This window comes from Manacus candei, unplaced genomic scaffold, assembly GCF_025592945.1.
Source record: "Manacus candei isolate 608988 ecotype Guabito, Panama unplaced genomic scaffold, ASM2559294v1 h1tg000050l, whole genome shotgun sequence".
Classification (NCBI taxonomy): domain Eukaryota; kingdom Metazoa; phylum Chordata; class Aves; order Passeriformes; family Pipridae; genus Manacus; species Manacus candei.
In genome coordinates, this window is record NW_026138098.1 from 14430779 (window position 1) to 14445435 (window position 14657).

General features: G+C 57.0%; 1 protein-coding gene across 3 annotated transcripts in view; it reads right to left on the reverse strand.

The window, feature by feature from the left end:
• KCNIP2 (potassium voltage-gated channel interacting protein 2) overlaps window positions 1–9231 on the reverse strand; it is a 44194-nt gene extending 34963 nt beyond the window's left edge. For all 3 annotated transcript variants that reach the window (XM_051800021.1, XM_051800018.1, XM_051800019.1), the window contains exon 1: window positions 9112–9231. In XM_051800021.1, the coding sequence (XP_051655981.1) occupies window positions 9112–9184 (73 nt within the window). In that variant the 5' untranslated portion in view covers window positions 9185–9231. The remainder of the gene's footprint in view (window positions 1–9111) is intronic.
• Window positions 9232–14657: the final 5426 nt, after the last annotated feature.

Here is a 14657-nt window from a genome sequence, read left to right on the forward strand (position 1 = left end):
AATGACTCTTATCTCCTCAAGCACTATTCCCTGCCCTTCTCCCCCTTGACATGCAGGGGAGAGACTGGATCTGCCATAACCGCAGCAAGTATCACTCAAGCATGGGATCTCAGCACCCACAGTCCTTAGCTGAGGTGACAAGTATCCCCTCCAGCCAGCCCCCTGCTTGGGAGGCTGCAAGGTCCCTGGGAGAGACCCCCAGCCATGCTTGGGTTTTCACCAGCAACAGCTGGCTGGGAATTCACTGGGAATAGTTCCAGAGCTGCCTGCAGCCCTGCTGGGGCACCTCTGGGTCGCCAGCTCTGAAGCAAGAAGCTGGGAGGTATTTGGCTGCTGGTGGAAAGCATTTGTGACTCCATGGCTTGGGGAGCTCATAGGAGCTGGAATGGGTGGGAGGCAGGGACATGGCCAGGACAAAGGGTGCCTCAACACACATACCCTGATCAATGTAGGGGACACTTCTTGCCCATGTCACGGTGGGGCAGTCAGAACATGCCCCTTTCAGAGGATCTCTGCAAGGGTGAGCAGACACTAAGGCCCCAACAAACAGGTCCATCCTGCTAAGCTGGGGTCCAGGCAGGACTTGATGGTTTTTGGAAAAATGCCTCAGGCAGCCGACACCATTGCTGGGAGCATGATGCAGCTGTGGGACCAGCAAGACCTGGAATGCTCCCATCAAGCTGCCCTCTCCCCGGGTGGTGGTGGCCAGGGCCAGGAATCACTTGCTGGAGCAGCGCTCCCACTGATCCTCTCCGTTATGCAACAAATTATTCCACTCGCATTAATGACTTTGCGGCAAAGGGGGAAATGACATGAATGATTCCCGGTGCCTGGGAGTGACTCACTTCGTACGATGGAGGGGAGGCGAGCAGGGAGGGTGGGCTCCAGAGGAAATTTGTTTGGGTCAGCATGGGCAGCACAGGACTGGGGCTGGGCTCGGAAGATGTGACTTCTAGAAGCAGAATAAGGGGGAAAGAAAGAGGTACTTAAGGGCAGATTCCACCACCCAGGAGAGGGCTGAGATGTCTCCAAGGGATGCTGGCATCAGTCATAACCACAGCATATTATAGCAACCCTCCCTGTGCTGCCCAAGCCCCACACCCATTTGCCAACCTGTTCTGCGACCCCAAAACCTCCCACCAGCTGCTGCCCCTCCCTGCTCTGGGGTCACACAAGACCCCATGCAGGTACAACCAGAGCTAGGGGTGCTGTGCCCCACCACTCTACACCCCAACTCCAACATGCCCCTAGGAGTGCAGCAGGATGGGCTGGTGGGCAGCTGCCCACCATGGCCCTCAGGACAGCAGTGGGGGACAAAGGGAATCTGCCACATGTACTGCAGCACAGAGCCTGGCATCTGACCTGCTCTCTTCTCCATCACTTCTAGAGGCTTTGCTAAATCACACCATTAAAAATTAATGCGTATTCCCTCTTGGAATAAATCAAGAACTGTCAAGGGCCAACCCTGTCAGCCACCTCCTGGGGACACCAGAGACATATGGAGACACACTGGGGACTTCAACAACCCACTGCCAAGTAGCCCCAGGGGGACCCTTGCAGTGATGGAGGGCTGGGTGGATTATTGCCTCTAAACCCATTCAGGGGCTTTCTGTAAGCAATGCAATTTAAAAAAATTCAATCTAGGAAGAAGCGATTAACCAAAGGGGCCAGGAGCAATGGCTTGCCTGTCTAATCTCGTTAGTGAGCAGGCCAGCTCTCATTTCACCCCAACACAGCTGGATGGGCTGCAGAAACCGATGAAAGCAGCTGGATGGCTCTTCCCTGGCTCCCGACCCATGGCTGTGCAAGTTTTCCAGTGCCTCCCTGCATCCCACAGCTTCCCCAGCTGGGCCAAGGGAAAAAAAAAACAGAACCCCCTCTTCCCTGTGACTCAAATCCTGGCCGGACCATCACCAAGGCTCCATCCCTAAAAAGCACTTTTTTTGGTGTCCAAATGCATTGTTGGTGATGGGAAGAGGGCAGGTAAGGGAGCTGGAGCATCCCAGCTCTGCTGCTCGGGTCAGTGCCTGAAGCCAGGAGCAAGGTCCCACTTTCTGCCCCACAAAGGCTCAGTGACAGGGTCCTGTCAGTCTCTCACAGTAGTATCTTGCCAAGAAAACTTCCTCTGCTCCAGACGGTCTAGCCCCTTCCCTGCAGGAATGTCACTGCCATGGGACAGGACATGTCTCACAGGCACAGCATGACAGCCCAGGGATGGTCCTATCTTACCCAGTCAGTCCCTAAGCCTTTGCATCAGAGCTGTGGCAGCAGATTTGTAGCACCACCCCACCTGCTGAGTTAGTCTCTCCATCATTGTCCCCGATCTGCTCTGTGGAGAGGGGCCAGAGGTGAAGTCATCCATCTCCACTGCCATCCTGGCACCATCCCTCAGGGCTCTGAGTATCCCCTGTCTACCTACAGGCACCACTGCTACTGCAGTGTGGTCCTTGACAGACCTCTCCACAGATGTCACAAGACAAAGCCACCTGCTTGTCCCAGGTACAGCCCAGGGCTCTCTAAGAGGAGTATGGATCAGGTTTGTCTACATGCAGGGGTATGCAGTATCCTTGCCTTGAGCAGGGCACAGCCTCCAAAACACTCAGTGCAGATGGAGCTGGTGCAGGAATCAGATGAGCACCAGTGCTTGGAGCTGGGGCACCTGCTTGTATGTCCTGCAGACCTCAGCATCCCCAGGCCCCCATGTCCCAAGGTGGAGTAAGCAGGAGCAGCACGGATGGGACACTGACCCTCTTGCCGCACCCGGAGTCCCCAGCAGCAATGCCAACACTGGCCCAGGGTTGGGAGGGGTGCCAGCTGCCTGAACAGGAGAGGACCCCAACCCAACAGGTTCAAAAGCAGAGTGCCTCCTGCCAAAATGGGGCTGGAATCACCTAGAACCAGAAGGAGCTGAGCCTTAGGGGCAGGAGAGGCATGTGAGGCGTGGACACATACATGCATGCCAACAGCACCCCTGCCCATAAGTTTCTGTAGGTGACTTGCCCTGTCTGGACCAGAGGGGAAACGTTCACGAAAGCCCAGATTCAGAAGCACTGAAGGTGTCACCCTCCTGCTGAAGGCAGCAATATCCTGCCCCCAGCTCCCCTCCCGCAGGGTTCCCTCTCCAAACAAGCTAATTACTCTCACTGCTCCCCGGGGACTGCACCACCCGTTTTCATTTGAAGCGGAAGACAAATTTACTTAAAAGCCAGAAGCAGCCGGAGCCATAGCAGCTTGGGGACCCCAATAAGAGCCTCCCACCCAGCACAGCCCAATGCCACATACCATTTGCAAAGCACTCAGTGGGGTATCACTGGGAGCGGGGACATTCATCCTCCGTATCCTGCCACTCACCACTATGGCATGGTACCCACCCAGCCCCAGTATTCTGGCATGGATGGTGGGTTGAACAGGACCCCTAACCCACCCACATCCCCTGCCCCATGGAAAGGGGCTCCTCTCCCCCTTTGCTCCCAGGGAAGCCACTTGCAACAGCCCCAGAATTTCACTTGCTCAGCAATAACCACCCTCAGGGCTCTGCAACCTTAGTGAAGGCTTTGATTCTCTACCCCAAGCCAGAGCTCCTCACCATGGCATCAGCCCACCCAGTTCAGCCCCCCTGGCAAGGGACAGCAGGGAGATTTGTTTCACTAGAGGCTCATTCATCTGCGGCATGATTAAAGCCTAGGGCTGGGATCCATTCCGGCGGCAGGAGAGTGATTTGCCAGCAGATGGATTTATCATCTCCCAAGCACAGCAATTTGGCTTAAACAAAACCAAACCACTTCTCCTAATGAAAACATCACTAATGAGTAGAGCCAGAAAGCGAGGTGGGGGCAGCTCCACTAATGGGGTCTCTCCTGTCCTTCGGGACTGGGGTGACCCACTGATGTCCTGGTGGTGAGGAGTGCAGCTCAGCTCCAGCTGGGACATATAAACCCAATACAGTTCAGAGGGAAACAGAGTTTGCTCCAGAGACCAAACCTCCTCCTGTCTGGGCTCCCAAAGCTCTAGGGGCAACTGGTTCCAGCACAGCACACAGTACAAGAGCAGCACCACCGAGTCCGGGCACCTCCAGCCGCAACACGGCCAACGGTGGGGAAAAACTCTGCCTGTGATGAAAGAGCCCATGCATGGCCAGCCCCGTGCAGCAGGAGCTGTACCCCTTGGACAAAATTGTAACAGCCTGTGAATTATGCTTCAGCATCTGCAGAAATCAGTTGTATAACTGCCCCACCCAAACCCACAAACTTCTTGTCAATTAATCCCATGCCACCAATTCCCTGTGGACTCCGACCTGCCTTTGCTTGCAGGGATGCAGCAGTGGTTGCCAAAAACCTCAGCTCCAGCCTTTCCAACTGCAAAATCCAACCTGTCCATGGGCAGTGGTACCTAGCAGTATGACCCACACGCTCCTTGCCCCATGTGAGGTTTTTCCCTGGTACAGGTTTGGAGTAGCATCCCCTCCATCAGGGACCCCCAGGATCTCAGCCTCTGCTCAGGGAGGGCCACAACACCCTGTCAGAGGGGATTCATCAGCATCAAAGAGCTGCAGACAAGCCAGGACAGCAAAGAGGGAAGAAAAAGAGGGTACAGATGCCAGAAGACGGAAGACAGCAGACAGAGATGAGGAAGAGTTAGGCAACAGTCCCATCACCCCAGGAAGGTGCAGCAGTCAATGAGGGCAAGGTGCTTTGGCATGAAGAGGACCCATGGGAGCCCTCTGCCCTGGCACACGAGTGGAAGATCCTAACCCCACAGTACCCCACTCTGACAGAGGACTTCCTGGGAGCTTGGGGACCTGGTTTGAGGGTCAGCCCAGCTTCCAGCCCAGCCTCACCATCAGGCTGCAGGAGCAGAAGTGGCAAGTGGAAAGGGGGTCGTGTGGGGCAACAGCGGCAGTGCAGAGGAGGCAGATTAACAGGGCAGCAGGGGTATGGGCAACTCTCTCAGTTCCCATGGGTTGGAACCCCAGGGGAAGGACACCAGTGTGTGCCACCCCTCCTGGGGGCTGCTTCTAGGAGGAGAGGACAACCGATGCCTGACACTGAGCAGAGGGATGTAGGCAGCTGTCTCTGATAGACCCATGAGGGCAGGGCTGTGCAGCCAGCAGTGTTCCTGTGCTTCTCCAGGAAGCAACTGGGCAAGAGAAGGAGCTTTATTCTGGGCATAGGTGAAGTGGTCTTGGGCACAGTCCTCATTCCAGTCCCTCTCCCTGGGATCCACCCCAGCACACAGGCACACCGCACAACCTGCCATGCACACTTGAAGATGGGCTCCCGGCCAGCCCCTGCCTGCCTTATGCCCTTGCTCCCACCCAATGGCCTTGTCACTCCATCCTCCAGTTGCAGATCCCAGTGTTTCCCCCTACACACACTATTATTTGGGACAGGCTAGCACTGACACCTCCTCCACACCCTGGGAAATAAATTATCCCCCTCACAGATGGAAGTCCTACGCTATGGCAAGCTGGTGGAGATGTTCCCCCCACCCAGCTGATCACAGGCTGTGAGCAGCCACAATGGAGCTGCTGGGTTTGCCGGCAGCAGAACAAGTCCCTGGTGCAGCCCTAGATCTGCCCATCACCTGGGACCTGCCTGCGGCAGATGCGTTGCCAGGGCACGGCTCCCCGGCTTTATCCCGTGGCAGGGACCAGAACTCTACTCCCACTGTGCTTCCAACAACCTGACTGGCCCATCCTCCCTTTGGTGTGTCTGTGGGAGACAGCTCGGCCCCATCTCTCCTTTCTTACTGCCATGGGGAGAAACGCCTCTGAAACACTCTCCCTCCAGGTAGGGAGGAGAGCTCAGTCAGATGCTGTGTTGCCACTACACTGGTACCTAAGGCTTTCATCTCCCAGAGCGGGTTGCTAAAAAAGTGCTAAGAGGTGGGGAGTCCCCATCCATCAGCCGTGCTTCCAGAAACAGGAGGATCCCAAAGCTCTGCAGATGATCACTATAGCAATTGCTCAACCTTGCAAATGCTGCGGCTGCCTTTGAGGTGGAGCAAAGTGGTTGTTCAAGTCCCCACATCATGACAACAGAAGGGAGAAAGCAGGGGTGAGAAAGCAAGGGTGAAAAGAGATCCTGCTAACCCTTTTCTGGGAACCCAACAGCCCTGGAGGTGAATCCCTTATCTTTCTGAAAGGCAGTTAGGGGGTTTGCCCCAGCCCAAAGAGCCCAGGTATTGACCCCATGCTGACATATGCTGTCCCACTCACAGGACACAGCACGACTGGGATGAGCTTGTCTTGTGGGGTATGATGGGGTCCCAGGGCATCCACCCCTGCTCCCCATCTAAGGCTGGGGCAGCCTTGCTGTCCGCACATCCCTGCAGTGTCAGGCAGGAGCAAAACCCTTCTCCAAGCCCACTCACCTCTCACATAACCAGCATTTGGGGCCAGGGATGTGGTACCCATGCTTCTTGGGACAAAGCGGCACTGGACTCCCATTTCTTCTGCACGGAGGGCCATGGCCAGAGCAGTCCTGAGACACTGGCTCTGGGCTCTGCTTACACACTAATCACTTATGTCATTAGAGGCTGAAGGAATAATGTAATTTATGGATGGCTTTTATTTCTCACTAGCGTCATCTAAATATCCTAGAAATGGACCAGTTTAATTTCCTAGTGGCGTAACCTAAACATTTCTCTCCTTAATACCCAGGTGGGAGCCTAGTCACAGACTCAGCAGCCAGGCATGGCTGCTGCCTGCCTTTGCCCCACACCGCCACACCTGGGCCAGCACAGGCAAGGCCCTTTCTAGCTCAGCCCAGCGCAGCCAGCCCGTGTTCCCCTGGCACGGGAAGCAGTGCTGTTCTCCCTGCTGCTCACACACAGGCAGTTCTCATTCACTCGGGCCTCTCACACACACATCCACGTGCCCGCACAGCCGGGGCAGCTGGGCACTGCTGGAGATGCCGCAGGGAGGGGGGGCTGTCACTGCACCCTCATTGTCAACAGTTTTTTAAATTTAAAAATGAGTGTGCTGTTGGGTACAGTGTGGAGGGTTTCTCTCCTGAGTGTGGCTGGGGGTCCTGCTTCCCATTAGCCCCTCTCCTTCTTTTCGAAGCAAGTGTTGCAAACCCTACTACACACTGGGCATGCACAGATGGGAATCACATTGCCTTCACTCCTGTTTTTGGGCAGTGATGGGAGGGAGCAGGACTGACTGCTGTCCCTATGCACAGCAGCAATTGCTGGAACTGCTGTGGGGCTGTCACATCACCTGACACCAAATCATCTCTCGGTTAACAGCTCTTGTATGGAAGATGTTCTCTAGACCCAGACACACCCTGATGGATGGGGGTCTCCAAAGCTGCAGGAACACACCAAACTGCTTATACTTGTCCCCAAGCAGAGCTGTGCTACCAAACAGCAGGTGCCAGCAGGGACACTCCCATCTGCAGGGAGAGACTAAGCCCACACCGGCACTGCCAGTTTCAAGTCAGGGTTTCACTATGGCCCCATGGTTGTCCAGACTCCTCACTGCATCCGCAGGGTACCAGGAGAGCCTAGGCCAGACAGAAGGCAGGGGCTCAAGCTAGTAAACCCTCCCTCTCCTGCCTGTATCACTTCCACACTTTCTGTGAGAAAGATAACTTTCTCTCCACTGGGAAGAATGGCTCCAGCACATTCAGCCAATGCAGAGGAAATCAGTGCCACTGGGACCAGCTCCCTCTCCTCCCTGGTGTTACTGTAGGCTCTGCCCTGGCAGGTCATGACCTGACAGCAATGGCAAATGAGTGACATGCCCTGTCGGGGCCTGCTTCCCACTCCGGGAAATGGGGCAGATATTTTCAGCCTTGTTCCCCAGAGACTTCCCTGCAGCCCCATTCCTGTGGACAGGGGCTTGTGTGGTGGCACAGCTCCCCTCCACCCAGGCTCTTACTGCACAACTGGTTCAGAGGTAAGTCCAGGCATAAAAGGTCTCAGTCTCTCTGAGACTGGAATTTATTTTTAACTTTGATTTAATTTAAATCCATATGGACATTTAAAGTTACTGGAGAAACCAAAAGTTGTGTGTGGGTTCCAATTTCCTACACAGCTCAAAAATATCCTCTTTGAAGCACGTTTGGGCAGACAGTAAGCAGTGTTTTCCATGTGTGGGGCTGCTCCACCTATTCGAAATTCCAGAGCAAAGCCTGAAATTCACTCCAGACTGTGGCAGGAAAAGCATCACCAGGAGTCAGAGGAGCTGCCTGTGCACACATCACAGTGCCTGCGGAATGAGGGCACCCAACCCCACTGGTTATGGACAGGTTCAGCTCCATGATGGGTCCTGGGAGGCAGGTGGGAACTGCTGCCCCACTGCACAGCTGCTGCAACAGGGGCCCTGATGGGGGACAGGATTTGGCCTGATCCGTGGAGAGCACATGGGGAAGAAGGGATGTTGCCAGCTCCAGCCCAGCTGCTTCACTATCGGACAGTGGGGGATAAAGTGTGATGGGTGGACAGATGTGGTGGGATGTGGGATGCCCAGCAACTCTCTGGGACAGAGGATAGAGGGGAATGCAATAGCATCACAGACAGGTCATCTTTGTCCTCCCCATCCTGCAGCCAACCCCATCCAGGGCTGGAATATCTCTGGAGATACTCTAGGGAAGACCAGGTGATGGGTGAGGACACCAGGCTCTGTGGTGCTGCTGGGGTTTTCTGAGCAGAGTGAGTCTCTCCAGTCTTGGGGAACCTACTGCCGGAGTGCTGCTGTGCCACCTCAGGGAGGGTGGCCCAAGACATGGCAGAGAGAGCCAAATGCCAGACACTGGTGTCCCGAGGGGCTTGGGAGTAACAGTGATACTGAGGGAGCGTGAGCTTGGGGGCAGCCAAAAGCGATCCAGGCACCCTACCCCTCGGCCGGGGCCTTTTCCTTGTCTCGGGACAACAGCTGACCGGCTGGGACCAACCCTACCGCCCCCGGAGCATCCCCCTGCGAGGCCGGGACTGTCACCCTGCTCCAGCGCGGGGTCGCGGCCATTCCCCTTCTCCCCGAGCAAGGCGTGAGGCGAAGCGGAGCGGGCAGGGACCGGGGCTCAGCGGGGCTGGAAGCAGGTGCCCGGGGCCGCCCCGCGCCGTGGTCCCAGTGGCTGCTGCACCTTCCCCGGCGGCGGCACTCACCCGTCAGCTGGTCGTAGGAGCCGTCCAGGTCGCGAGAGTCGGACAGGCTCTCCTTCCTGCCCTTGCTCCGCATCTTCCCGCCCCGCCGAGCGGCGGGGGGAACGGCGACGGGGCGCACGGGCTGCGCCGGCGGGCAGGGGCTGCCCGCGGCCGCCGCCTCCCCCCGCCCCGCCGCCCGCGCCGCTCAGCGCGGCCGCGGCAAGGGGCCGGCGGTGCCGGGAGCTCGGCGCGGCTCGGCACGGCTCGGCACGGCAGCAGGAGCGCGCAGCCGCCCCGGTCCCCGCCGCCGCCGGGGCTGGGCACGGCCGCCCCCTCCCTCCCGTCCTTCCCCGCCTCCTCCCGGGAGCCGTCAGCCCGGCACTGCCGCCTCGGGGAAACTGAGGCACGGACGGGGGGCGGAGAGCGGGAGCGCTCCCGTGAGGAGGCAGGGAGAGCGCTGCTCCGGGCTGCACCGAGGTGCGGGCTCCGGCGGTTCGGGAGAGCCCCGGGACTCAGGGACCGCGCAGGGACAGAAAAGGAGACAGAGATGAAGAAGGCGTAGGGCAGGAGGGGCGCAGACCCCCACAGCCCACTGCGGGGGATTAAGGGACCCCTGAGCCCTGTGTGTCGGTGTCCATGTACCACGGCTGCGCCCTGGGACCCACAGGAAGGGGAGATCCCAGTCCCACCCAGCTGCTGCATCCCCGCCTCGGGGGAGAAGATGAATGTAAAATCAGTCCGAGACGGAGGGAATGGGAAGGGGTCAAGAGATGCAGAAGAGGCTTGAGGAGGGCGGCCAGGTCCCCCTCCCTGCAGCCAAGTGCAGAAGCGGGTCCCACTGCCGCCCCCCACGCCGAGCACGGCTTTCCATGCAGGTTGGAGTCTTTAGCGGGATTTTACCCCCATCTCCTGCAGCCCCAGGGAAAGGGTGAAGCAGCAACACGCTTGAAGAGGCTTCCAGAGGCACTGTGCTGCCAAGAGAGGAGCTCACAGCCCACCGGTACATCTGGCACTGGGAACTTGATGTCCCGCTGCTGCCCCTGGTTATTTGTTGCCATCTGTGCAGGATGCCATCCCGGGGGATGCAGACTGTGCTGGAAGTCCCTACCATGGACAAAGCCAGGGGCTTTTGTTATGCCACTGCCCGAGCACTGACTGCACCATGACACTGGTCCTGGGCACATTTCAGCTGGGAGCTGCCCAGCTCCCAGCGCTTCCCAGCACTTCCTCCCTTCATTCTTTGATCCATGCAGAGAGACGGGGGGAACGGGAGCTGCGGGAGGAGGCAAAGCATCCCGTCCCGATCCCTGCGCCCAGCCCAGCCCACAGGAGCTGCAGGGCAGAAGGGAATCCGGAGCAGCAAGGAGGGAGGGCCATGCTCACGAGGCAGCGTGTTGTCAGCGTGCTTTGGTGTCAAGCCATGAAAGAAGCCGCCTTAGCAAGGCAGCGATGCTTAGCAACTGCCTGGATCTAAAAATAAGAGCCATTTAGCGAGGAAAACGCAGTGGAGAAATGCTTGGAGAACTAAACACATTCCCCCAGCCCTCCCTGTGGCCCGGCCATTGCACAGAGCCTGCATGCACTGACTGGCTGAAGAAAAACTCCTGGGATAGCTCTAGCGGTGCCTGCTCTGCTTAGCCTGACAAGCAAAGCTGGAGCCTGGCCAGCCCTCGATTCACCTGTGCTTCTGGGCTTGTCCATCCTGCTGCTCCTTGGCCTCCTTAACCTCCTTCCTTCAGCCTCTCCACCACATCCTCAGCCACATCGTGGTGGCTCTTGGGGACCAGAAGTGTCCCAGGGAAGTAGCGTGGGGGGCAAAGGGGGGGTGGGCTGTGTGATCCATGCCCAAGCTCATCCACCCTGTCTTCTGCTTTCTGCAGGTCCATCCTGCTGTGGACGTGGCAAGCCCAGCAGAGCTGCACGGGGAAGTTTTCACCTTCTGCCATCCCTGGTCCATTGGGAGGCAAACGTGGCTATTTTTATCCCAGCTAAGTGCTCCTGTTCCTGCAGGCAAGCAAAAGATGCTTTGCCAGGCTGGGGAGAGGGGGAAAGTTAGGCGGTTTGGTGGGTACCACAGGGTAGGATGGGGCAGCCCCAGGGCCAGGCTGACACAGACTTCCTCCCCACAGTGTAGAAAAAGGGGGACACAATTCACTTGCTCACTGGTTACGGCTCCTTTCCTTAGCAAACACGACAGCTGGGCATTCTGCCAGGATTCATAGCCTTTGAGCCTTTCTCTTCTTGGGAAAAACACAATATCCTCCCCTAAATGTTCCTCTGGGCACTGGAAGCTGGGGGTCTGCAGGATGCCAGCATAGGGGAAGCCCTTTCTGCTGCAGGAATGGGTCTGGTCTCTACCCTCCCGTCCAGACCCAGACAAGGGTCCTGCTGTGGGTGCACTGGGTGAAGAGACACCTTGGTAAATATGTCTGGCCAGGGATGGGCACGGCAACAAAGTCACCCCGGAGTGCTGAGCATCTTTTGCAGCACATCTCACTGTGACATGCAGCAGATACAAAAAGGCTGGGCCACGCTGAGGAAAATCACCTAAGTAGCATCCAAGGCTTTAATCAAAGTGTGCCTTGCACAGTCCTGCTGCTGCTGGCCTCATCCACCACAAAAGCAATCAGCAGGTCCAGGGCGGGCAGGAGCCATCTGAAGGCAGGGCTGGTGGTCTGCACTGCTGCAGATGACACTGGATTAACTGTTTTCAGAGGATGAGAAGAGCTCTGCTGGCTCCCGAGAGCCCAGATCCCAGTTACAAGGGGTAACCAGGAGGGAGGGCCATGCCCTAGACGGCCAAGACACGGCACAGGCTCCACGGGCACAGGTAACCATGAAACCCACATTCTGACGCCCAGGGCAGGGAAGTGCAGAGGGCTGGCAGGTGGATGGATCCAGCCTGCTGGGACAGACAGGGGTCCTGTGGAAACACCCTGGCCTCAAACTCATCTCTGGGACAGCAGCAGAGAGACATGAGAGAAACAGGGCCATGTAAACCATCCCCAGAGCTTGGCATGGCCAGCAGTGGGGTGCAGTGGGGATGGAGAACAGGGAGATAGGTGGGAAATGCAAGGAGGGAGGCAAGGTAGGGGCACAAATGGTGCTGCCCCCTGAGGTGCACCCCAGGCTATCTGTCTCTCAGAGGCAGAGTGTCACCAGGACTGCCCATGCACCCTCATCATGATGGAATTCACCCATTTGCATCAGCTGGGGCATGAGGCATGTTTCCTCTGTCACCCTGTTCGCAGCAGTGCTTTGGTAAGGGACATCTGCATGGGATTAATGCTGCTCGCTGGGCAGCAGAGCTGCAGCCAAGAATGGCTCTGAGTCAGGGAGTGAGGGGCAGGGCAATTCTGTCCGGGGGCCTTGCTTGTCCTCAGCTAAGTGTGCGGCCAGTGCAGCCTTGTCACGAGTAACTGGGAAAGGGGACAGGCTTGGGGATGCTCCAGTGTTGTCTGGGGCACTGGATGCAGAGCCTGGCTGCAGGCAGAGCAGTGCCAGCCTGCCACCAGCCTCGTCCAGACCCAGGCTGGACTGAGCTGAGCCCACCCACAACCACCCCTGCTCCTCTCAAGGACACTCACCTGCAATTACGGGGCTGATCCCTTCAGCTCACCCATGCCTCCAGCTCCCTGTTGGGATTCCCTGGCTTTGGGGACACATGCCCCCACACACCCCGCAGAGCCCTGCTGAAAACTCCAGGCTCAACACAAAACCCAAGGCAGTCCCAAACTACTCCCATCCACAGAAGCACGACCCTGGAGAGGAAGCAGGAGTGCTGGGGTCCGCACCCCACCGGGCTGGGGTACAGGAATGTAGGGACCTCTCCCCCAGGCCCTCTGCTCTTTGCAAATAGCCTGCTGCGGGTGTTATAGAGGGACAGGGAGAAGGAAAGACGTAATTTAACACTTCATTAGGTAACCACAAGGCATTGATCTGCCCTACCAGCCCGCACGTTCTCTAATTGCATATCTCCATTCTTATTAGTTCTATCGGAAAAGCAGAGAGCAGGACTCGGGAGTCTGATCCTATCTTTAGGAAATTTCAAACAGAGATGTAATTGCTGAGTGCTTTAAATCATGGTGCTTTATCCACTGTTAACAGTATTTTAAAGCCACGGTCATCAATAGCAGTCCTCGGGATGTGCTCTCAGCAGATGCCATTAATCCTATTTTGGCTGCGGTCACCTGGTGCCTCTGGGCTCAGATTTACACAGGAGGCAAGGGACAGCTCTGCTTCCCCAGCAGAGAGAGCTCCCAGGCAGCTTCTGGGCTGGGACATGGGGCTCAGCACCCAGGCACTGGTTATAGGGGCAGAGGGCAGAAACAGGAGCCCCTTAAACCAGCTCCACCCCTTGCAAACATGCTAGCAAACAGCCACCTTAGATGGAGATGAGCAACTTGACACCAGGGGCTACTCCCCTGCCAGGGCCCACACAGCCCCCCCAGTCAGGAGCAGGGATATTCATGGCCACACAAGTGTCTAAGGAGGGCTCCAGGCAGGGCAGATAGCCTCACTCAGGAATAAACTACAATATTTACTACATCTGCAAAGGAAATGGATCTGGGTGGCACGAGACCAAGACAAGCCCCTTGGCCTCTGCAGAGAGACAAGTCTGGGGTCTCTGGTGTCCTGGGGACTGGGGGAGCAGCTACGGCAGAGCAGCAGGTCCTGGGGAGGTGATGCCTGAGGGAGACATCACCCAGGACATACACAGGGCAAAGCAGCTCCCATCTCCATTAACCCACCCTGCAGAGATAAAAGAGCAGATGGGACCCACTGTGAGATTCAGACCTCTGGGGAATTTCAGGTGCTGGAAATCTTGTGAGGCCAGAGGAGGAACAGATTATGCTGCAAGCTGCTGGGAGAGCCTTGCAAGCAGGAATGCTGCAGGAGGAAGGGAACCTCCTCTGTCAAATGCAAACCAGCAGGTGTGAGAAATCTGGCTGTGCAGGAGGGAGAAAAAACTTTGCATCGCACTCTGTATCCTCGAAAGCCAGTCACCTGCCTCTGCCAATGCCTCCAGCAAGGAGGGATTCCCCAGCACAGCCCCACTGCTGGGTGGGCAGTGTGGGACTCTGTGCCCACCCAGAATGTTTCTCTGCCACTTCTATATAACAGATGCAAAATCTGTGCGAAGAAAAACCTTGGTTTAGGGAGCTGAGACTGAATTGGAGCATTCCTCGGCTCAGGATGTACCTCTAGTCTCATGAGCCCTCTCAGCATTACAAAACATGTCATGTTTGTGTGCTCAGTGCCTGTGGGCTCAGCTCTAATTTAAAGAGGAACCAGATACTATTTCCAACCTTCACTTGTGCCATGCTGGATGCCACACCAGGGGCTCTTTCAGCATCTCAGGTCTGCTATGAAAACAGGTGTGCATCTCTGTCGTGAGCCCACATTGCGGACACACGTCCTGCTCTGCCAGGGCCCTGTGCCCAAGCTCACCTCCATGTGAGGGGATGTCCCTGCTGTGACTGTGGTCTCAGCACTCTGCTGCCCATCCCATTCCATTCCATCCTATCCCATCCCACCAGCCTGGCAATGGTCGCAGCAGAGGGGTC